The following is a 25,466-nucleotide window of genomic DNA, read 5'->3' on the forward strand; positions in this document are numbered from 1 at the left end:
TGTAAAATTAAAGTGTCATTGAAATAAACTTAGTAGCTTCTGCTGTATTTCTATTGTCTATAGAAAAGTCATTTAACAGTGTGGACTTAGAGTGTGACCATCACAGTGTGAATCAGACTGAGGAATCTTCTGGGCTTTCAGTGGCTCATTGTCAACAGGCATCTTCCTTCTCTTCCACAGTAATATCTAGGGGTACGTCAGTCATATGAGTGGAACTGCTTGAACGTGCAACCACTTATCTTGCTGTGCTCCCTTCAAATTCTACTCAGCACCAATGCAAGTCATGGGATAGAGATGAGGATGATGGCAACCTTTATTTGGGAATGACATGCATGTGCTTGGGAGTGAGTTTCTATTTTGCCACGTGAAAGTCTATTAGGTTAAGTATAGGAGATATGTCTGACTGCGTCTTTGATACAGCAAGACAATAAGTGTGACCTGACGCTAATGTTTCATTGATATATGATAGTCAAATCATATTTGATCATACTCAAGCCTTTGAACATAATGGCATACTTAAATATCAAGGATGGTTGATGGTTGAAGCTGGTGCATTTAACTGACCAATTCAGAATAGTTGAGAATAAAATACAATGATTCTTTGGTGAAACTTATTTTATTGGAATTTGTAGGTAGGACTGCAAGGCAGCACAGTTTGCAGCATTATTGCCTTCCAGGAAGAAGATCATGGGTTCAAATCCAGGCCTGGGGCTCTTTGTGCATGGAGTTCGAATGTTCTCTCTATTCAGGCGTGACTTCTCTCCAGCTCCACTATCCAAAAACATACCTGCTAGGTCAGTTGATCTCTGTAAGGTATGAGTGAGTGCATTCATGGGTGTTTGTCTTGTGTTGCTCTGTGACGGATGGGTAACCTGATACAAACAGATAAAGACAAGAAAGGGAATTTTTAGGGACACCAATGATTGTGGCACTGATCACTTTTAAAAATACAACTATTTCTTAGCTTGGGACTCTTTAAAACAGAATAAATCCAATTAAATTAGAGTTGGATTTTTACTAGATTCATAAGTGTGATATACTTCCATTTACGTAAAAGATACATTAATTGTTGTATTTTCACACATCTTCCAGGAGTGCAAACATTCATGAAGGCCATTGTTTAAGATAGTGCAGATATGAATCACAAGCCAGGCAAGCCGCAGAGCACATGTAATCGCTTTCAGTTTACAAAATAAGGAATTCTGCATTCAACAGTTTTTTTTTTTACTATTATTTTACATGAAGGTGACATATGATACAACTGTAACAAATGATTTTTCTCCAAATGAAAAATGGACATGGAAATATATAGTAATGTGAATCTAAATCTATTGTAAAATAGTACTGTATGTTTTTGTTTATTGTTGTTTTGTTTTACACTATTTTCCAAAAATGAGTGAAAGAACAACCAATGTAGTTAACAAAAGGTACAATTTCAGAGAAGCTGGAGAAATCTGACTCTAAACCAGAATCTCAAACAACCTGCATCTCCTTAAAAGAAGAATACACAATTTAAAAAGAAATGAGGACGGCTTTAAGACTTTTGCACAGTATTGCACATCCCAGACTCCGCAGCTATGCAATGACTGTCCTAAAGATGCCAGAGAACATGTGAGCCCCTCTGTAATGACTGACCACTCTGTGGTCACATGTGTTAAACTTAGAGCTCTGAAAATACCAAAAAGAGATTTTCCAAAGGGCTGATGGTGTCGCATTGGTTAGCAATGTTGTCTCAAGGGTTCAGGGTCTTTTTCTGGGTATTCTGACTTCCTGCCACAGTCCATGTTCATGTCAGGTAAATTGCAATTCTAAATTGTCCTCAAATGTGTGTTTGTGTTTGCACAGTTGTATGGGTTGTACCCTCTCTCCTGTCCACTGACTCCTGGCTCCACGCTCCAGCCTGCAGTTTTGAAAATGATTACCCAGCGACTGAAAATGAATGGGCGGGTATTTTCTGAACCGATTGCACCTTATTGTTTTAATGTACTTAACAACAAAGTTAAAAGTGCAGTAGCCCAGATGGTCAAAGAGTGGTTAATGATTGACATTGTGTTGACTGGACATACATGTTTCCAGAAACACTTCAGAGTCATGGAGAACAGTTTTTGCATTTGTAACCAACAGAATCAGCCAGGATAAGATAATCAACAACAAAAAAACAAATTATAAATTTGTTGTGGAGTACCCACAAATTATTTCAGCTGTTAGATCAATTGGCTGCAGTTAAAAATCCTAAATCTGAGTCAATATATGGACTTCCTGTTTGCAATACACTAAAATATACCTTATATCCTTTTATGGTGACACAGAGTTTGCATGGGATTACTTCAAACTAAGGGATTCCCCAAATCAATTTGCTTTATAAGTCAGCACCCTAATATGGATGTCATTCTGTTACCGGGTTTCTGAATGTCTGTTACAAATGTAAAATATTCCACATTTCTTTAAACAGCAGGAAGGTCTTCTCAACAAAATCATGATGGCTGGTCTTTTACTATAAAAGCTAATAATAATAATAATAATAATAATAAAAACCTTGTGATTTTACCTATGCAGAGCATTGAAAAACTGTGCACAAATATAAATCTAAAATGTGTGGTGTGAATTTGCGTTCACTCCCTTTCATTCACTTATATACATAATGTCCAAAAATACAATTCTATGTAATCAACTCTCTTTTCTATCCTTGAATGTAATTTAATCCCAGTATAACTACAGATGTAATCTTAGATTTCTTAGGGAACATTCTCATGAAGACCAAGGATCAGAGCTGTGAATCCTAAAGCTGGATTAAGTTATACATTTACATTTCAGGCTTTAAATATTACACAGTTCTGTTCAGTCCATCATCTGGAAATAGAAAGAGGGTGACAGAACAACAAATCTACCAAGTCATGACTTTTCACAGCTAATGCCGGTAATTCTGTTGACAAGACAACTTCAGTATATTGTCTTTGCAATGTGTAGTTCTGTGGTGAACACAGCAAACGTATGGACGAAAATGATCTGGTTAGATAACACCAAACCCTAACTTTTTGGTATACTGTACATACAAAATATGCCAAATATGATAGTGTGTTGTCTCCTATGAGGACAACACTAACCTCATCAGGGGACCTTGGTGGGATTATCATGTTGTGTGGATGATTTTTCAGCAGAGACACTCAAGCAGGAGTTAAGGGGAAGATGAATGAAGCAAATTCCAGGACAATCTTGGAGTAAATTGCTGCAAAGAAAAATTGAGATTGAGTGAAGTGGTTCATCTTCCAACAAGACAACAGATCTAAACATACAACAAGAGCTACAGTAGAAGAATTTAGATATAAATCTTAAGAAAGGCCCAATCAATGTCCAATTCTTTCACTTTGGCAAAAAAGATTGTGTAAAGACACTTTTTGCTGAAATCGCCAGCCATTCGCCATTCTAGAAGGAGCTCATTTAGGCAGAACTGACCAGGTGATTTCTCATCTGAAAATGATTGCTTGCAAAAAATGTCGTGAACATGTTTAGTGTAGCCCATGGGCTTATTCTGACATGTATAAGGAAGCATAATAGGTCCTTTTAATCAGCATTTGTTCTTTTAAATTCTGTCATTCCTTCTTGTTCATAAACGCATATTCTTTTTTTGTGCACAAACGTTTTGGCTGCAGATCTTTTTAGCTGTGATTGCATTTGTCCTCGGAGGCCAACCAAAAGCCACAGAAGAATGTTTGCAGTCAAAGTTCAGACTAACATTTTATTTGTCCAGACCGTGGTAACCAAGATGTTGGCCTCTGCATCAACAGCCAAAACAAACAGAACGAAAATACATTCTTCACATACGTCCCTAGATCATGTTTGGGGTATTTATTTTGCTGCAGAAAGAAAAGTGAAGGTAAGAACAGACAGAAAAACAACTTTCACAGTTTTAAAGGATTGTTTCCTGCAACTCAGCACATAGTGTGAGAGGATACATTAACCTTGGCATGAAAACAAAAAGCAATGGTTCAATGGAGATTTGATTCATAATGGACAAGGTAAACTGCAAGTACTTCAAATGAATAGTACTTTAAGTGAAACGTACTACAGACATTAATGGTGGCCACAAGTATTGCAGTGGGCTGGACCATTGTTTGTAACAACAATACTCGTGTTGAAGGGACTTTCACCTTAATTTTAAGTCTCCAATGCAATTTCTAACCATGTACCTAAGAAGATCCAGTCTGAAAGCAAATTTGATTATGTAATGATATTAATGGGGACCCACAAGTACAGGATAACAATTTAATTAATTAGCTTACTGTGAATTAGCATTACTAGAGCAGGTCATACACTATACAGTTTAGGAGATATGCAGAGAATATTGCTCATCATTGGGTTACATTGGATTTCCAGAAAACATAAAGGCCAGTTGGAAAATAAGAACGCAGTTTTGTAGTTATACTGACCACTCAAAGTACTACTACAATAGGTATACAGTACCCCATATTAAAGCAGAACCCTCAGCAAAATGACTTGGGCCGATAGGGTCGTATGGCTACCTCCAAACACATGGCAACCACTCTCCTATACAGTACAACCCCGTCTCCAACTCTGCAAGGGTAAAGATTGGAGACTGTACCTTAAAGAGGAATATAAAATCAATTTAAAGACAAGTAGTGTAGTTATTGTTGTTTTTTATATTCACTGTATTAAACTGTTTAAAAGAAATGCTTCATTTGGCCTATAAACTATTTAAAAGACAGACAAATGCTGTAAAAATAGAAAATGGATTGGTGTCTGTACTAAGACTTACAGTGCTTCCCTAACAAAATGAAGACAACCTATAGATTATAAACTTTCTCCAGCAGCACCTTGTGCTGCTTCTGACTTCCGTATTGTCTGGAAGTAATGTGATAACATGGGAAGTAGCGGCACATGATCTTAAGCAGTTAAAAGGCATCTGTAATTATAAAATTAAAGGCAGTATGAGTTTTATTTTCCTGTCCCACTTTGGAAACCTCATGTCCAATATGGAGAATACTTCAGTTGTCTTCTCTTTTTTTTCTCACAGTTTTCACCAACCGGACTATACTGTCTAAAAGGAGCTACTGTATCAAAAATTTAGATCATGAATTCTATCTGGCAGTTAGATGGAGTTCTAACTGCCAGATAGAATTTTTTTTTCTGAAAAAGTTATGATTTTTCTGTTAGAAGAAAAAACATAACTTGCAACCCATTTGAGTTATGTAACAGATGAGACCCTGCGATGGACTGGCGACCTATCCAGGGTGTACCCATCCTCTCGCTCGGTGACCACTAGAGATGGGCACCAGCACCCCGACAATCCTACTAGGGATAAGACTGTAAAGATAATGAATGGATGGATGAATGGAACATATTTGATGAATAATGAATTGCCTACTCCAACTGCATAAGGATTCTGTATCAGTTCTCTTCAGGAACTCAGGTGAGAGTACTGCGTCTTATCTGAAAGTTCAAGGTCCAAATGTCTCATCATGCAAGTAATTAGTTGGCTATAAAAGGGTTACTATGCAAATATGTAAGATGTGTCTTACCGTGATTGTTAAAGAAACAGAGAAACGGATATTTCTGCTTCAAGTCTGAGTAAAAGACAGTCAGTAGAGCAAAACTATTTGAACAACTATTACAAATTAATAGTAAGAGATCATTTTGGCATAATATTAAAACTCATCTTTAAACAATCATTCATCCAAAACCAGTGAAAACGGTCAGATTTCCTGACTCAGAATCTTTTCACCCAGTCTCAGGTCTCGCCAGCTCTGCAGCTCCGATGATCTCTGCCCTTCAAAATAAAGGCGGCTATCACGTGAAGGAGTAGTGACGGGGCGGGCCTTAGGCACCCCTCAGCCAATCACGTTCACTGTTTTGCGGCTTGCCATTCGATGATAAACATTGCGACCTGACCCGCTGAGCACACAGTCAGGCAAAACACGTCAACGTGGGGAGGTCAGTCCGAGCGAATCCTCCCCTTTCTGCAAGTCGCAGTGTTAGACTGGAATTAATAGGCTACTTTACAGATACGAACACTTTAGTGAAGTAGTGTCCTGTTTCGGAAGGTGGAGACGCTAAGCTTGTACTCCGACATCCACCTTTATCACCGGAAACCTGTTAGCTTCGTTAGCTAACGTGAGCTAGCTCAGTTAGCTGTTACCTACTCTCGTTTTCTTGTACGCAGCTGACCTCGAACATAAGACAGACGGACAGAGTGTCGCTGTTTGTCATTTCGGGGTCGCTTACCCCGTGGCTTGACATCCTTGGCTCCCTTCGCTGCTGTGTGGCTCTCCGCGGACGGTTCTCGAATATGATACACAATGAGTCAAAGAGATACCTTAGTTCATCTGTTTGCTGGAGGGTGAGTATGTTCTACAGTCGTGTACGCCAGAAGCTAAGCTAGTTAGCTCTGTGCTAGCAGCTAGTTGAAGCTTTTCAATAATTACAGTGGTATGTAAATGTAAGTGGGATGTTATTAAATGTACTCTTGTAACTGTGTAGCTTAAACATCAGCTTGACAGATATGAGCTACAAAGGCTTGTCCCTGATTGTGTACCCGTATGAGCTGACACTTCAATGACAGTTATATATATGAATGAAATGGCTAGCTTGTGGTCACGCCTTCCGTTTTCATTAACAATCAGTAAAAGCAATACTATTTCCTATGTTTTATTTATTTTTTTTTAAATCACTATTTTTTCCGCTTTAATGTGCAGTGTGATACAGATGTGTCGGAACCTCTGCGTATTAGCCCGAATTGCATAAAAATATCTGAATGTCTCATTCTTTGCTAGATCCAGTTTAAGCATGGTAATGAAGATTTTTTTTTTACTGTGAATTATTTAACCCCACTTTACATATTTTAGAAAATGTATAATAACGACATTTTGTTTGCATATAGGCCGATAATTCAGCTCAGTTTGCTTTTACATATCTCAATTTCACAAGAAACATCCCAAAGTACGTTGCAAAACAATAGGATTTAAACCATGTACAGCTACAAAAAATATGTTATTAAATGTCATCTAATACAATTCACTCATATAGGCTAATTTAAATTCAGTTTGATGCTGTCAAATTTGATTCTACTTTTACTACAATCCAACTATATGCAGTTCATAATGCTACTGGTAATTATCTCTCTAAGGGAAGCCCAACTGATTGCATTTAACCACTGATATTACAAAAATCCCTCCTCTTAAGTGAGAACAGATCTTTTCAGGTAGAGACCTTTAGCAGAACCTGGCCCAGTATGAACGAACAAATGCCATGACCTACTGGGAGTTAAGACCAAACAAAAAAAGATTAGAGTAGAATGTAACTTTGAGCACTTTGCCCAGCTTTCACTGCAGTTTTTTTCTGCTACTTTGTGGTTTTATTTTATGAGCCTAGACCTGTCGGGTTTCTCCTTTTTGATGTTAAACAGTTCTTCCCTTAAATAAAATCTGTTTTGAATAAATCAAACCAGGATCATTTGAGTGCTGAGATTGCACTCATCCCTGTTGTGTATATGCTGAATAACTCAATCCTGAGCTCATCCCCACATGCTTTCACTAGTGAGAAGTCGTATATCTTCAGTTTTCTACAATAGTTGTATGTCCTTTGCCTGCTAAAGCGCTCTCTAACCGGACCCCCTCCGAACGGTTTGTTACGGATTGAAAATTAACCAATACTGAGAGATAACCCCACCTGAGATTCCTTACTCTGGTCGTACCCAGCCCAGTGCGGTCCTGCTTTGATCGGCTCAATCATGTAGCACATGTACATAATGTTTTTGTCTTTTGTTATCAGTGTGTCTGAGATTAGGCTTTTTATAAATAGCGGAGCTGCTTTTTTGGAATGCTTTGGTCCTGGTAGGACATTCACTGAAAAAGAAAGTTAAGGGAGGGAATTTGAAGTAAGGTTGGTTTCATGCACGTGTAGATTCTATTTTTTTGGTGAGCATATGCTTTATAAAACTTTGCTTTTAAAAAAAATATGTAAATAACTAATTTACCATTTCATGTCTTTGTGTCTTGCTGACCTATCTTGATTTATTTTTTCTATTTTAAACACAAATGTACAGTATTGACAGATTGTGTTTTTAGCAGAAAAACACTTGAAAAGGTGAATTTCAGAGTTTAAAAACCTGTGCATTTCATGTCATGATTTTTTTCTGTCTTGCTTGTCTTCTTTATTTTTATACCAGATGTGGGGGCACTGTAGGAGCCATATTGACGTGTCCACTGGAAGTGGTGAAGACTCGTCTGCAGTCTTCCTCCATCACCCTCTATGTGTCTGAGGTCCAGCTAAGTACCGTCAATGGGCCCAGCGTGACCCGTGTGTCTCCACCAGGCCCCCTGCACTGTCTAAAGTGAGTAGTCGACTGGTTTCTTTCCTTTTAGACTCATAAATACAGAATATACTTTGTCTTCAAATGGAGATACCAAGTCTTTCAACTGCATTCTTCTCCTCTGTACAGTTTTATCAGGATACAACCACACATCATAATTATTTTAAAAGGATTTTATGTCATAGAGCAGCACAATCTGTAAAGAGGAATACAAATTAAAATCTCAAAGGTGTTTTGCGCTCAGTCCTCTCTGAGTTAATATTTTGTAGACCCACGTTTTGGTTAAAACTAAATCTGCAGATCTTTTGGTTTATGTCTCTCAGCTTTGCACATTTACAGACTGAGACTTTTACCTATTGTTGGTTGCTGAATAGCTCAAGCTCAGTCAGACTGGACGGAGAGCGACTCATGAATTCTCAAATCTTTGTATACGTTCTCAAGCAGATGCGGATTATGCCACTATATATTTTTTTCTGAACACATAACTCTGGTTGTATAATTAGGGTTATTGTCCTAATGGAAAGTCAGTCTTGCTCCATTTTCAAGACTTACAGCATCTAACAGACTTTCTTTCAGAAATGACCTTAGCAGCTCGCCAGAACAGCATCATAATGCTACAGCCACCACCATGCTTCACTGTTGAGATGAGATGATCAGGGTGATGATAGAACTTCACAATTCTTTAGTAAAAATATTTGTGTATAATTTTCTGTTGTTTAAAACTATGCTCTGCTTTGTGTTGGTCTCTCAGCTAAAATCCCAGCAAACTATATTGTTTGTTGTTATAGTGTAGAATGTGAAATGATGAAAAACCTATGAATCTTACACCTATAAATGTGCAAATGCCTCTGCTATATTCATAATCCTTTTTTAGTCGGTAACCAGGTTTAAAGTGAGATGAGTACAACTTTTGTTATGTGAAGCATTTGGCTCCAGCTTTCTTTACTCGCTCCTTGCACCGCATTGTGGCTTTTGTTTTTGTTTACTGTGTCCAGTGTCCCCCAGGAAGTGGCCACAGTAACCACTTCCTGAAACCAAATGTTATGATCTCAGTGTTTGGACAAACTGTTAAAAAAAAAAGAAAAAAGAAACTGCTTTAGCTAGACGACAACAGAAGCCATCATAAATTGACAGTTGTTTACAGGAATCCTGAGGTTACTGACAGAGCATGACTCAGCATGGCTATTAAAGGGAAATAAGATCCAACATGTGTGAACAGAAACAACTCGGGGGCGGAGCATAATGTTGGAGCTTATATCTGATAAATTTGTGCCCGTTTATTATTGTATGCCCAAATGACCTTGACTGAGAATCCAAAAATGTCAGACTATTTTTATAATTGTGTTCCACTGACACATCTTAGGCTTTGCATGTAGGTCAAAGTTCCTCTGCCACTTGAATAGAGTTTGGTTTGGTTTCATGGTGATTGATGTGAGAGGGGTAGCAAAAAATAGCTTCAACAAATGCCATCACCGACATCGAATGACACAATGTTCAACATCATGAGTCAAAATGAAATATTTTAGACCAAAAACTGACTGTAACAGAATAGACTGGTTTTAATTTAGATCGTGCATAGTTGTTGGGAAATATGTTCTTTCTTTAACAGTTATGTGATTGTAGAGATAAATATGTGTGTGTGTGTGTGTTTCGTACTCAGAATGATTTTGGAGAAAGAGGGACCTCGATCTCTCTTCAGAGGCTTGGGGCCAAACTTAGTGGGCGTGGCACCTTCCAGGTGAGCTCTCTTCTGCTCTAATGGTCAATACAGCATCTATCTGAATAAATACCCTCAATAGCATTAATTATTGCCCATCTTAAATCAAGACATGGAAACATTTTCTTTCAATATATTTTTTGACAAATCTTGTTAGTCCACAGGGTTCTGTGTTGGGAACTGTGTTATTTTGGAGTACAAAACTTCAGTCAAATATGACATGACTGAAGTTTTGCACTCCAAAACTCTCAATCTTTCCGGTAGTAGCTCACTGTTGGTCCGTTATGTCCATTGCTCATGTTAAGCTAGCGCCTGTGTAAGCGCTGCATCACACACAAATATAAAAAAACAAGTATGTTTCAGTCACCATCTGTCCACTGTAACCATTTAATTGGTTTATGCTAGATAGCAGAAATATATGTTAAACATTGTAAAACATTCTAACATAAATGTTTTCAAACACGGAAATATTAGCTTAGCTGGAGGAGTTACTGACACTCCCCTGATGGCTGAAAATAAAAGTCCATCAGTTGAATAAAACCAGAAAAAAAAGCTTAATGACAAAGGTTTAATACATGAAGATAAATCAGACAGATAAAAAAAAAATATTTTTTTTTTTATTAGAAACAGCTTTATTATTTCTAGTTTGTAGCATGTAGTAGGCACGCACAGTTTTCTCTAAATGTGAAGTGTGTGCAATAATAACAAAAACAAGTTTTAACAGAATTTCTACGTCAAAGTCACAGTTTTTACCTCAGTGGCAACTCTGTTTTTCTGGTTTTGTTTTTGGGGTTTGTTTTGCCAAAATCCCACGTTAACATGGACTGGTTCTGTACGCTAGCTGTCATTATGAGCCACTTACGAGGTTTTTTGAGGTTACTTGGAAACAGAGACACATTAAGGCAGCACAGTCATTAAGGTGCCGTTCATGCTCATGGCTTTCTCAGCAGTTTGCGCATTGGAGACATGGCAACAACAGCCGGCGCGTAATTAGGAAACTCACAGACGGCGATTTCCAGTGCGTTTCTCCACATTAATGAGAGGAGGAAAGTGAGGACTAATGGCACAGAGCTGATGCTGAGGGGAGCAGGTGGCACTGTTCAGAGTACATAGTGTTTGATTACATCAATGAATTCTGCTTTCACAGCAAAATAAAAGAGTGAAGACACCTCCAAAGCTGACCTTTAGATTATAACATGATGGATATGCATTGTTATTGATGTTGCAACACACACAAACCGTTGTACTGAAAATGAAAAAACATAAAAACAAGCGAGTGCCTTATTTTCTGAATGCCGTTTGTCTGAAGAGACAGTGAAAATTAATTCTGCTGTTGGTGTTTCATCTCATGAATTGTTAAAACTCACTAAGCAGATCCTGCCTGTGTGTAATTAGGAACCTGACTTACAGTTGGAGGCTTAAAGTAATTTGTTTTGTAGAGAAATTAAAAGAAAGTGGCCTACTTGGCTTGTTTGACCTCATTCAGGTAAAACACCCACTGACCCAATTGTTGCTTTTGTTTCAAACAGAGCAATCTACTTTGCTGCTTACTCCACCGCCAAAGAGAAGCTGAACGCTGTGTTGGAACCCGACTCCACGCAAGTGCACATGCTGTCGGCTGGAATGGCAGGTAACCATGAGATCAGACTGACAGGGCAGTGCCGTGTCAAATTCAGCAACCAAGTGAGCAGCTTTTTTTTCAGCAAATAATTTCTGTGTGGTTTAGTGTCGGGTTGCTGTTAGTTACTGTGGTGCTGCAAGATCAGATTTAAGTGCAGTGTTGTTTTTTTTTGCTGCTATGTAGAGCTATAGAAGTAGTTTTCTGCCTATACTGCCTGAAGTAAAACTATACTTCAGGCAGTATAGTTTTACTATACTGCCTGAAGTACTAAAACTAAGTTAAATAACCAGATAATGACTTATGGAGAATATTCTGAATCCTTTTTCATGTTTTGTCATGTTACAAATTCAAACTTTTATTTTGGTGAATTTTATGAGATAGACCAACACAAGGTTGATGTGATGTGAAAGGAAAATTAGAAATGGTTTTCAAACAAAAATTAGAGTTGGGAGATCCAGCTACTTGGTAAACAACTTTGTGTTGGTCTTCTACATAAAATACCTGAAAAACACAATAAAAGTTGTTGGGTGTACCATAAGAAGAAGCACTGTATTTACTAAAAATTGTTCTGTTTCAACAGATAAAATAAAACATCAATACAGTAATGGAGTGATGTTTTGTTGGTTTCTGCTCTGAAGGACTCTAATCCTTCTGTAGAAAACAGATCTGTCAGTCACACAGTCAGACAGCTACAGCTTTGTGTGTGTGTGGTACTGGGTGAAACAGAAAGTGGACTCCACTGATGCTTTTAGTGGACCGTAACTTTGGCCGTTTAAAAGCCTAGTCAAGGTCGGCATGTGTCAGTGGGTCTCCCTTCGGTTTCACTCCACACATTCTTTAGTGTTTGCACTGTGAGAGCAGAACTGGCTGAGGTGTCAGCAGACTGAGCACAGTGCTTTCCTAAGACACGGTCCATGAAAAGCTGCTTTAGATTAATAAGATTTAATTTGTTTTTTGTTGGGGGTTTTTTTGTCTCTGCTTCATATTTAGCTTAATCTGTACAGAACAGCATGACAGCAAAATTATTTTGATGGTAATAAAAATGTATGAACAAAGATTTTCAGAATAAACAAACAGCATCTAAATGCTGGAGAATTATATTAAGAGGGCTGAAAATAAGGTTACTTGCACTGTTCAACAGTCCCTGTTCCCCTCGTGTCGTCTGTTTGAGGGTGATAATTTTTTCGTAGTTTTTTTTTTTTTTTTCGGTTTGTGGTGGATTAATTCCTGTGTTTTTGTGGGGAATGGGGAGTCAAATGGTTGCATGCCGGTCATGTTGCTACACACAAGCCTGTGTCTGTTTTAGGCTTTTACTCTACCGTAGCTCTCCTCTCGCAAGGGCATGAGACCCCCGCACCACCAGGGGTCTCTAGCTGCATCTGTGAGGAGTTACTTGGGTCTGCGTGAGTACTCACCACAGATCTGTGCCTCTTTTTGTACCTGGTTCTTCTCTTTCTCTTTCAGTATTTCTGTCCTCTCCTCCCTTATTATGTTTTTAAAAATATTTGCTTCATTTGTAAAAGCTATTACAGCTAAATACAGCCTCCCTGACATGCTGTTACTCACACCTGATGGTCTATAAAAAGGCTATCTTTCCTTCTATAAGATGCCTTTATAGAGCTTAGATTTATGTAGTTTTAAAACAAGTTTTCACCATTTTATTCTACTGCTGACATGGACACAGCTACAAGAACATTTACACATTGCTGTGCTTTTACAGTATCGCTAAATATCACAAATGGCAGCTTAAAACACAGCTTATTGTATTTTAGAAGTTTCTGGTTGTGTAATCCTCCTGTTTTCTCTCCTTCCTTAGGTTTTACAGCCATCACAGCAACAAATCCAATATGGCTCATAAAAACGCGCTTACAGTTGGATGCAAGGTAAACATTACACTGAGATGGCAGATGTAGAAACTGCAGGATGACTTTGGTGGGAACACCAGCTGCTTTGATTTTGACTTGTGGGAGTTCTCTGAATATTTTTGTATTTTATTTTTGAAGGACTGTAAAATTCTGTAAGGCTTTGCTGATTCTTGTTGGGGACAGCATTTGACTTGTAAAACTATGATTGTTTAAAATATTTAGGTTTTTTGTTCAAAATGACTATGCAAAGCCTTATTGGGAACTAATTGTACCATGTTAAAAGAAGCTCATTAACAAGCATCAATACCTCTGTAATGGTACTTAATAAAACAAAATCTAATAGTATGAGGAAAAGATCCTGGGGCTGAAATGATTAAGGCGATTTATCATAGTGAATCGATAATTGAAATAATCATCAACTAATTTGGAAGTCATTAACTAGAGTTTACAGATTCCAAAAATGGCCATTTGCTGGAAAAACACACAGCAGTTTTAATCAAAAACTGAACAAAAATTAAACACATGCTTTTAAGATGGAGAAAAACCCAATTTTGCCTGTAAATATGTTAAGTCTGCTTGAAGTGATGCTCTCAGTATTTGCTTGAGCGTATTTTTGAGTCTCCTCTGTTGCCATATGCAAATCGAATGCCAGATGATGCTTTGTGCTTTTCACATCATTTCACATCCCTCTTTTTTTATTATTATTTCAGGAATCGAGGGGAGCGGAGGATGAGTGCGTTGGAGTGCGTTCGTCGGGTGTATAAAGCAGACGGCTTTCGTGGATTCTACAGGGGAATGTCTGCTTCCTACGCCGGCATCTCAGAGACTGTGATCCACTTTGTTATCTATGAAAACATTAAGCGGCGCCTCTTGGAGGCCAAAACGCCGCAGAACATGGACGAAGAAGAAGAGGCATCAAAAGATGCTTCGGACTTTGTCGGGATGATGCTTGCTGCTGCCACATCCAAGACTTGTGCCACAACTATTGCTTATCCTCATGGTGAGAGTTGGAGATACTATAGGTAGCTAAAGCTAAATTACGATCCTTTTTTTAATTTGTACTTACCCAAATCGTTTCATTTGCAGAGGTAATCCGCACCAGGCTACGAGAAGAGGGCACCAAGTATCGTTCCTTCTTCCAGACTCTAACCACAGTACCCAGAGAGGAGGGCTACCGCGCCCTGTATCGCGGCCTCACCACCCACCTGGTACGCCAGATCCCTAACACCGCCATCATGATGTGCACCTATGAGCTGGCTGTCTACTTCCTGAACGGTTAAAACCTCCCTACCCCTCAGAGAGTTGGTGTAATCTTAGCCCTGATCAGAGAAGGAGATGAGAAAACAGCAGCACCTGCACAATAGTTGGCACTGCTAACAATCTGCTTGATGGAAATGGGTAGAGAAAGCCCCATCGGTCTTTGTCTCAAAAGCAAGGCCTTGGAGTTTTGTTTTACAACCAAAGGAAAAGGCACAAGGATACTCACATTCACTCTGGAAGTCATTGTTTTGATTTCTGTTCTGTCCCTTGTTCAGGTTCAGAGTTCTGAAGTAGGAACCTGACAAGTTGTTGGCAACTCCTGTATAGATGTGGGGGGAAAAAAGCCTTAAAATGCATGTTTTATTGCAGCAACATAATCTCTCTGAAAATGTGAACAGTTTCAACCCGTCATTTGACTGCTTTTATTTAGCTTTATTCATAATTATTTTGAATAAAATCACTGGTGGCCCAATGATTGCCATTGCTGTTGGCAGCAACTTATCCAAATGTCTGTTTTGCCAGTAGGTGAGCATTTGGAGGCTAAATGTTGGAGCATACAAACAAAAAGATGTTGGACCATTTCTGTTTTCACAGTCACTGAAAATTGTCTAAAATTCCGTCCTCCTTTCAACTCACACCAGCATTTTCTGTTGGGGTTGTATTTGAGGACAGGGAAAATATTTTTGTGTAAATTTGGTCATATGTTTTTGGTCATTATTTTTCTCAATGTGGTCAGCTTCTGATACAATAGACTCAATATTCCCAGTTCCTTTGGAGGAGAAGTGCATCAGATTCTCTTGTGTGCTTAACATTGGACATGAAGTGCTCTCCTTCCTATTCAGCTGATTCCTATTCAGCTGTTCTTTTACGATACGCAAATCTAACTCAGTCCAAAGCAGAGAGTTCAAGTTCAGCAAACTCCCCATGTTTACATTTGTCATGGTATTGACACAAATGGCTTTTTCCTTGCATCGGCCCAAACAAATGGAGGTAGGATCTAATGGCGGTTATTGTGATTTGTTGACTTCCAGCATCCAATCTTCAGAGATATTCTTAACATCCTGCTCCCTGTGTGGTGCAGGACCAGCCTATGCCAGGAGAGGTGTACCATGTCAGTAAAACATGTGATTGCATTATTGTTACTTACGTTAGTGGTGGAGTACCACAGGGTTAGTTCATTTTTACTACCAATTATTTTTACTATGGCATGGGATGATTTTCTTCTGTAATGAGGATGATATTCGGCTGCATTTATCCCAGGACAGTCTTGTAAAGGAGATTTTGTTTTCTCCTGGGTAAATTAAGGTTAAACAAAAATAAAATAAAATAAATCCCTCAGCATTTAGTGACTGAAATATACACCAGATGTTGGCATCTGGGGCAGTAAAAGGCTTTTCAACTCACCAGATGTTTCACTTGCATCCAGAGTGAGAATAATATCCTACCAAATATAAAGTAGAAGAATCCTTTCCAATTTTGATTTTAGAAATAGTAAAATTGTATTGTGCAGCTCAGTTGTTGTGCCATCTATGATTTTATTCAGTTATTCCTTCATGCGATTTTATTTTTTGTCAACTGAATAAATTACAAGTTTATATTTCATAGCAAGATTATGTTGCTGCAGTAAAATGATTTTACTCGCATATTTCTCACACCTCTTTACCAGGCAAGCCATCCAATTGACCTACAGCCTTTAAATCGGTTCAAACTGCATAAAATGGAGTAAAAAAAAAAAAATCGTTCAAAACCTGTTGTAGTCCTCACGATGATTAAAGTAGCACATAGTGCTCCCTGCATCCTTCAGAATCAAAGTGCAGTGGAACGACGAGAAAGAAAGATTGCCTGAGGGGCAGAGGAGGGAAAAGATGATGTGCCTTGTGTGAAAACGATCCGCAGACGGAGATGCACAGCAGACAAGTCGCACAAGTTTTCATTTGAAAGGTTTTCTGCATTTCCAGTATTGGAGTTTCTATCAGAACAGATGCGTTTACAGAGTTCATACATGCTTGGCAGTGAAGTCTGTAGGCGCGGCTGACTTCTGAACCAGTGGGTGTTTGTGTTTTAAGTGAAAAGTCATCCGGCTACAGCAGAACCGAATCCAGTTTTCAAACTTAACTGAATGTACATAAAGAAGAGCCAAGGAAGGATATGATACTCACCCATGTTGTGGATTAAAAAGTTAATATAATTAACAAATTCTAACAAAATTTGTGATTTTTTTGATATATATAGATATATATATACCCACTTAGATAAATATATATTACCTCTAAAATGTGATTGTGTTGCGGTTTTGAGCCCGTCGTGGGAAACATTTAGTGCATTTTATCTAGGGGAGAGCAGACTTATCCCATTACTAGTTACAGTTATCTACAGAGAAGGTATTGTTCAAATCGCACATTTCCAGATCTTTCTCCAGAAGTCATGATTTTTTATTTTATTTAATTTTTTTCCCCCTCAACTTTGTGGTGGAGACGGGCTTGTTTTACAGGTGAGGACAATCCTCTTGTGTTTACATCAGGACACCCGTAGTGTTTAACCAGCAAAGTGGAAGAAGTGGACAATAAAATGCTCGTCATAAACGCACATTCATTAAACCTTCACATCTCTGTGTATGTTTTGCTATTTATATGTGAAGCATTTCACTCTTATTTTTGGTGTTTTCTGTGCATAAATGTTGTTTGCAGAGATCAGATTTATCTTTGTAGGCAAAACCAGATTTCCGATCTGACTTCATTTGTAATAATTCACCCCAAAGCGAACGCCTGAGCGCAGTCTTCAACTTGGTCACCCATCTGTTGAAATGTCATGTTTTTCTGAGACTGTGAGGAATCATTTTAATACTATTTCCTAAAGAAAATACCTTTGTACAAGGTAACTAATAAAAACAATAGAAATGTTGAAAAGAAATCCTATGGCCTAGCTACAGTAGTGTGCGCACCTTTAGATCAGTTTCTGCATTTAGTTTTCTTTGGAGTTTGTCGGAAACCCACTCTTGTCTTCAGGTGACCGTGCGGCTCTGTTCTCCTCTGGACACTGCCTGACGTGTCTAGAGGTTTGGTCTGTTTCCAAACGTTGTCCTCAGCTTGCTAGCACACACCTAAAGATTTTGCATCTGAACCTGCTTTTTGAAATTTTCACAACTTTTCCCACCTTCTCACAAACTTTTGTTGCATCTGAAGATGAGCTGCCCCTCACCATGATGCTCACACCACCATGTTGGGGTGTAAATACGATTCTCTCTCGCTGACATGCCGCATTTCTTCAGGACTTGGGCTCCACTGGATAATAACTCATTGACCCACAAGGTTTTAGGAGACTTTAGGTAGGTCTGGGTGCATTTTGTTTTTTTTAGAACAAAATAGTTCTGTCTTGCAGAAAAATACCACATGTAGAACACAACCAGTTGATATTTTCTGCAGCTCTTTTACCATCACTTCAGCCTCTCTCCAGCTTTTGTGGCCCATTTCTTTTCATCAATTTCCTTAATACATAATTATTTTCAACCTCACTGTTGTACTTTATTTTTCTTAGTAATCGGGACCATCTTCCCCCAGCCCCCCTTTTTTATTCACATATAATTTCATAGAACTAATTATATGTGCTTCTCCTGACTGATACATTTATACACTGAGATTATTTGTAATGTCTATGCAATAGAAGCAGATGTTAGTAAAAATCTGCTGATGGAGCTGAACCTTATTCCAGGTCCTTCAGATAGAATAGATGTCAGATGTGAACTGAAGAAGACTAAATGCTGGAACTGAAATGTTGCCAACAGTTGTGCAAAAGGGTTACCGCTGATTTGTACTCTCATTTCTGCCCCTGATTGTTTCCAGGTGAATAGTGTAAAGTCAAGATATGTGGAAAACAGTTTTGAAATGATTTCTCAGTCTCAATATTTTTGACATCGAAATGCCCGGCGTTTTACACGGTAGTTCTGAGAGTTTCTCCATGTACCAGTTTCCGGTTTCCAGCTTCAGAACTGACCCTTGATATGACCCCACCCTGTTTTGTTCACTTTTATGATGAAAACAGCAGGGGGAAACCCTCTGTGTTCCCACGGTGTCGGACCATCAGTTAATGATTCCAGTTCCCAGGCCGCAGTTACTGCTGGTCGTCAGCATGCATCTATGGGACCACCGGCCCTAACCAGAAATGATCCTTCCACGCAAATATGAACTAAAATCTCAAAGATCTTGACACTTAGTAATTCAATTTTTTTCTTTTCCCTTCATTTCAAGCTGTTCTATCAGGTATCTGTTGCCAACTTGTCATGTAGATATAGTGAAGAGTTGTAGTGGGATGAACAGACCCCTAAAGTGTTCATAAGTAGACATTTCCTCCCTTATGTCATTGTCTGTCTGAAGGATTTATTCTGTCCTCCTACTTGCCTCTGTGTGTCAGTGAGTTTGCCTCTGTCTGTATTTCTACATGAGTTACATAACAGTTCTCATTGGTTTGTATTTTGTATGAAAGAGACCATATAGAAGTGTGTTGAAAACCTGAAGACAGTGTTTTGTTTTGTTTTGTTGTTTTTTTAAAATAATTTGCTCTCACCCTTTAGTGTTTTTTCCATGTCAAAGATGAGCCTGCTGAGACTCAGTCTATGCATTCTGGTTTTACCTGTTTTTGTAAGAGAAAATGTCAATAAAATGAAAGAAGTGTATGTAACTTGTTTTTTTCTTTTTCTTCTTCCTCTTCCTGATTGTTTTGCTTATGTTTTTAGCATTTTGACCTATGTTCACTTGTTAAAAAAAAAATATCTGTAGGGTTTTGAAATAACTTTTTGGCATTTTTGTCAAATTATGAACGTAAAAATAAGGATGTGATTTGATTGACCAAGACAAAGTTGCATGAAAAAAAAAAAATCTTACTTGCAGTAGCATCAAAGTAATGCTACTGTTGCTTGAGTATAATTTTTGTCTGCTCTGATTCTGATTTAAGAGTCAGAAAAGCAAAAATACACAACAACCCTATTGAATGAGTACCTGAAGAACAAACAAGTTAGTTTTGAGTAATTTGCTTCATCTGTTTCCAGGACTGTTTTAATACCCACAGATCAAACATTTGTCAAGGAATTTATTTTCATCTCTACTTTAACACCCACTACAATGTTTTGTGAGAATAAAGAAGTAATGATGTAAATATTGCAAAAACCAAGGGTAAACTGGATGTTATTGGACTCTGCCAAGGTATACTGAATGCAGCATGATTTGATGTTGGATTTAGGTTTGTTTGGCTTTACTCAGCTGGTGGGGATTTTAGACAAATATAACTGAGAAGTTTCTTAAGAAATCAAAAGAAGCAAAACCAACAAATATTCACTTTCTCTCAAACAGGAGCACACCGGACCGTTTTACGGAATCCTCCTCCGCTGTCCAGTCCAATGTAAACTATGGCTTAGCCTGTTATTTCATTGGATATGACTAATAATAAAGTAATACATTTGCTTGTAAAAAAACAAAATAAAAATAGCCATTCAAAAAAAATTATAAGCCTTCTCCAGTACTGAGTAACCTGTTTGATCAAAACATTTGTTCTAAATATTTGAACAAATATACACTCAGACTGATCTAAATTTATGGGCAAACTTTGGTAATTCCAAAATTAGAAATGAACCAGGCAGGAGAAACACTTTTTCAAATAAAATGTCTTTTTAACATAAGACTCTTTTTGTTTTACATCATTGTTCTACATGCAATAAATTAATGCTGTACTTACTCAATAAGTACTTCAAAAGTAATAGTAAAACTATGGTGTAGTAAAAATACTTTCTCAAGTATCTTTTTACTAAAAATAGTTGCTAAATTAAATGTAACTTGTTACTACACATCTCTGCTCATTAGACTAGGAAAAAATAAAAAGCCCAGATAGTTTTAGGTTAGTTTTTGTTTTCATGTTTTGCGTGACAGTTGTAAACATATTTCCTGCCAGCAGGTGGCAGTGTGGTCGGGTCCAGATGGCCTCTGTGACCTCCTCCAGCGAGATATTAAAGCAGGAACTGCAAAAAAGACACCCTGCTGCTGATGAAGTCCAAAACACATAAAAGATTCAAATAAAATACAACCACATCAAGCATTTTCTACCATTAGATACTAACATCTGAATCTTTCCACTAAAAAGGAGTAGCATGCACGAACTGGGAATGAATGCGGGTAAAAAGGTACCAAAGGGGAAGGTGGGATGGCTGAGAAACACACTTCTTTAAGTCACAGCTCATTTCCTGGACCTGAACAGCAGCACCTCAGTGTCACATTTGCAGTTACGGAAGCAGACTGACTCACGCACCACATGAGTTTATTTTGTGTGTGACTGAAAGGGAGGAGTGTGTTTTCCTGAAAGTTACTGCCATGAATGGCAGTATTCTTGGAATAATCAGAAGAGCCCGAGGGTGCTGGTGGTGTCTCACTTGTTAACCAAAAACTGGGGACAACACTGTAGGATGAAGCAAGAAGTGGGGAAGCCAGTGCATTATTGTCATCCAAATGAAAAGTAAAAGGTTAAACATGGTTTTACATGTTTAGTCTCTGATTTAGTCCTGTATGCAGCATCTTTAACATGATTTCTGTTTTTTTTTCATGCTTTTTTATGCATAAGGACACAAAGTAGTGCAGAATTGATAAGCGCAAAATAATACCATGCATCCATTGTCTATACCTGCTCGTCATTCCAGGGTCACGAAGAAGCTATTACAAATAACCTAGTATAAGAGGAGTGTTTATAAGAGGTGGGGTATAAACCCAGGACCTTCTTGCTGCGAGACAGCTAGTGCTATCAATTCCATCACTGTGCAGCTGCACAGTTATACCAGGTTCTCAAACTTCTTCTATAAATAGAAACTAGGAAACAAAGGCATGCATTCCTATTCAGCCTGCTAAGTCAATACAACAGCTGCAATTACAGCTGCAAGTCTTTGGGGTATGATTCTACCAGTGTTGTTTTTGCCCATTTGCTGTAAAACACCTCAGACTCAGTCAGACCGGGCAGAGAGCATCTGGAAACACGAGTTTTCATGCCAACTCATGAAAATGCTTTGATCTAAACCAGTGCTCCGAAGCTGTCCTCGAGGGTCAATATCCAGCATGTTTGAGAGCCGTAGAGTTAAGAGCACCTAAATTCAATAGTGTTATTTCTTGCACCACTGGGAGAGGGAACAAATTTATCTCTTTTTGTATGTGCAGGCAGGCATTTAAGCAGAAATCTAAAGAAATTCAAGTACAAACCAACTGACTACCAAAACACAAGTACCCACTGATCAAGACGCTTTCCCACAACAGCTTACATCCTTCCACTCTTTCATAAAAAAACAGATTTTTAGATTGCATGTGTCATGGTACAGATTCTTCCACCGGCACCGTGGATCCAATAGAGTACGTTGAAGTTTTTGGGTTTGACACGACAAAACGTGAAACAAGTTGAGCCATGCAGACTAGGTACTGGTGGAAAAGGGTCAATAAGTACTTTTGCATGATACTTGACGAAAATGTGGGTATTCATCTGAATCAGGTAATTTTGAAAATCTTCCAGTCCTTTTAAACTTTTATTGCATCACAAAGACGTTTTGCTTCATTTCCGGAACCTGTTATGGAAATAGATTTTTGCTAAGATCCAGGCTTAGGAAGAAATTTCACTAGTCCTTAAAGAGACACTACAAAGATTTATGATTCCTTTTTGAACGGCCCTTCACATAGAAGCACTTTGCAAAGTTTAGGACAAGAAATCCCCTCTAATAAAAGCTTTAAAGTGAAGAAAATGCTACTCTTTCCTTCCTGCAAGTCAGCAGCAATCTCTGCTTATGCTGAGCTCCAGTTTCCTCACAGGTCAGCAAACACGTTCAAATAGCCTACAACTGTTTTTGGATAAGCAAGCACTTTAGCAATATTATATACTGGACATTCCAGGGTGTATCGTTTTTAATGAGACAAACTTACAGAAGTGCTAATAAAACATTTTTTACAATGGAATATTCACAGTCCTGGATCCTCTCTATATATTTGGGATAAATTTAATCCTGTATTTGTTTCAAATTAAAAGGTAAACATTACATATATTGCATATATGAATAACCATTTGTAAAAATATAGTAATTACATTGCTGTATTTAAGGCTTGCCATAAATATGAAGCCAGGACAAACTTTGTTCTGTGATATGGTTAGCTCAGCTGTCGGCTTGCCAATTCATCTCTTTGCCAAAGCAAAGAGAGAATTTACTAGCACACTGGCGAACCATGACATCAGAGGTGTAAATTGCCCAACTAAACAATCTTAGTGGTGCTGAGTGATGGAACTGGAAGTTGGCCCACTCAAACCGAACTCTGCTTTGTGTTCTGCACAATCTTGGGCTCCCTCCAATAGCATCTTATATGGATGAGGTAGAATCATCCTACCGTCTACAAGTATCGTTTCTTTTAGTAGGAAAGTTATTTCTATAACTTGTCTTCTGCAGCGCTGCAGGATGAAGAACCCTGGTGCTACACTGACTGACGGCACTCCAGAATGCCGCCGGGAGGTACGGGCTGCAAAAAAGGCAGCCCGTACCTCCTCCGTCTCCTCTGAAATAGCTCTTTCTTTTTTTGGAGAGCAAATTATTTCATTCTTTTTGGCTTTTTCTAACTGTACTGCTATGAACTTTAATATAAGGCACTTGGCCTGTTGAGGTTCTACCTCTGCAGATTCTTTTTCTGTTCATATCTGACATCTAATGACTTCAGCAGTTTTCATGCTATTTCACCCGTTCAAGTCTAAATCAGAATTGGCTGCTCTTTCAGGACATGATGCCTATGAATTCTTCTGCTTATATCTTTTAAAGAAAGAAAACTTTTTTAAGTAATTTATTCCTATAGAGTAGAAATAGAAAAGCTTTCAAGTCATCAAACAGCTTGTGCTCTTTGAAGGCTCATTTCTTCCCCTTACAGTCGCCTAGAAATGCCATTCAATCTGTAAATAGGTCACAAGACAATATCTATCATCAAGTACTTGAGCTTTCGAATATATTTCACCGCTTTTACAAGATCACAGTTTAAATATCATGAGGCTTTTGAACAAATTCTGCCTAATGCTCATGACATCACAGACACGCCATTCAACTGAGGCTGTACAACTACAATAATTAGATTACTGCAATCTAATTATGCCTGCTGCCAATTCTTTGACATTAGGTCAAATTTTCATAAATCAGAATGGTGGAAATGTTCTTTTGTCCAATACACTGAGACTTTCAGCTAGCACAGTCTCAACGAATTTAAACTTCATAGCTCAAAATCAAGAAAATCGCAGCCACTTCTTCAAGGACAAAAATCCGAGCAGGTACAGCAAGGACAAATGCATCACTGCATCTGTGTTCACATTTCTTATCCTTTAATACAATAAAATCTGAGTTTTATCTATGATTAACCCAAAAACATAAGGTAATTTGGGTTTAGCGGGTTTATCTATTTATTTTTTGCTTTGTACTTTGCAATTTTTCTAAGCAAAAAATCTTTTATCATTCCAATTTACTTTACCTCAAGTAGTGCCAAAATTGTGAAGATTAGAAGCAGAAAGCTAAAATTTTTCTAGCGTATGCACTCTCTAGGTTTATGCCACTCTGGGTTGAGAGCCATATTGCCTATCTAGAACAAGGCGTTTGTTTCAGCTTCATGCAAAAACCCCTCATCTATTCCACACTGTAAACAGTTCCCATTCGTTAGAGACTTTCTGTGGAACATAAACAGGACTTTTCCTGTTAGCTGGCCTGTAATCAATTTATAGGAGACCCACGGACTGGAAGGTGATGCCCTTAACATAGTCAGTATCACTTGACCATCAGTCCAAAACACGAAGCTGCGTTTTCAAGCCATTCTGCAGTGAGTCATTAAAGGTCTGGTTCGACATTTTTGATAAACTCACTTGCCAAGAGTTGTTGGAAAAGATCAATAGCACTCTCATTCCTGTCCATTAGGAGCGACGCTGCAGCCAGGAGATGCCTGGCTCGACACTGGAAGCACAAGGGGGGGAGGAGATGTATCTATCTATAAACTGTCACCACAAGCAGTAAAATGTTTGTTGCTCACTTTGAAACCATGTCTCAGGAAGATGGAGGCAGCTTCAGCTGCATATGACTAAGAGCTACAATAGAGTGCAGAATTTCTTGAGTTGTGTAAGGGCAAGTCTTGTGCATATCTGCTGTGGGCTGAACGAAGCTCTGAGGCGGTGAGGCAGCATGTATCTGCCTGCCTGTCAGCTTTTTGGGGGGCCGACTTCAAGGAAACTTGCCTCTGCTCTTCCTCGCAGATTCCTCCCCAAGTCCTCTGGCAGGCCTCTTTACGTCAGATGTTTTCTTTCCCTACCTTTCATTATGTCTTCTCTCTCACCGGCTGCTCCCATATCCCCCTTCTTCCTTGTCTTTCTCACAAAGTAACCCTGTTTGCCTGCTCCTTCACAGCTCTCGCGTGTCTCTTCTGTATTCGTCTTTGGACTTCATACGGAGTCTTTAAATGGTGACGCAGAGGACCATCAGTATAACAGAATCACCCAGCCAATGAGTGCATGCAAAGGAGTGATTGATCACGTACAAATCTTGTGGATGTGTACGTGAAGAGATCTGAGTGATCAGAAATGTGAAAAAAAAAGCATTTTCTGCCAAGTAATTCTTTAGAAACTACAAAAATGCATTAAAAAGGCTATGAGCTGAAA

The 25,466-nt window shown here is 38.5% G+C and overlaps 1 protein-coding gene and 1 long non-coding RNA gene across 2 annotated transcripts; one reads left to right on the top strand and one right to left on the bottom strand.

Annotated features, from left to right (window-relative positions):
- Window positions 1–619: 619 nt before the first annotated feature.
- Window positions 620–5,731, bottom strand: LOC103474934 (uncharacterized). The gene is made up of 3 exons (XR_535260.2): window positions 5,538–5,731; window positions 3,105–3,226; window positions 620–872 (listed from the first exon to the last, which is right to left on the bottom strand). It is a non-coding gene; the product is annotated as an uncharacterized LOC103474934 (long non-coding RNA).
- Window positions 5,732–5,908: 177 nt separating this feature from the next.
- On the top strand, window positions 5,909–19,458 carry LOC103474935 (solute carrier family 25 member 36-A). Its single transcript, XM_008426219.2, has 7 exons — window positions 5,909–6,355; window positions 8,183–8,347; window positions 9,987–10,064; window positions 11,573–11,673; window positions 13,481–13,547; window positions 14,240–14,529; window positions 14,616–19,458. Exons 1-7 carry the CDS (start codon window positions 6,315–6,317, stop codon window positions 14,807–14,809), a joined length of 936 nt encoding a protein of 311 aa, XP_008424441.1. The 5' UTR covers window positions 5,909–6,314; the 3' UTR covers window positions 14,810–19,458.
- The last annotated feature ends 6,008 nt before the right edge of the window (window positions 19,459–25,466 follow it).

The sequence above is a fragment of the Poecilia reticulata genome, linkage group LG13 (assembly GCF_000633615.1).
Source record: "Poecilia reticulata strain Guanapo linkage group LG13, Guppy_female_1.0+MT, whole genome shotgun sequence".
In the NCBI taxonomy this organism is placed as follows: domain Eukaryota; kingdom Metazoa; phylum Chordata; class Actinopteri; order Cyprinodontiformes; family Poeciliidae; genus Poecilia; species Poecilia reticulata.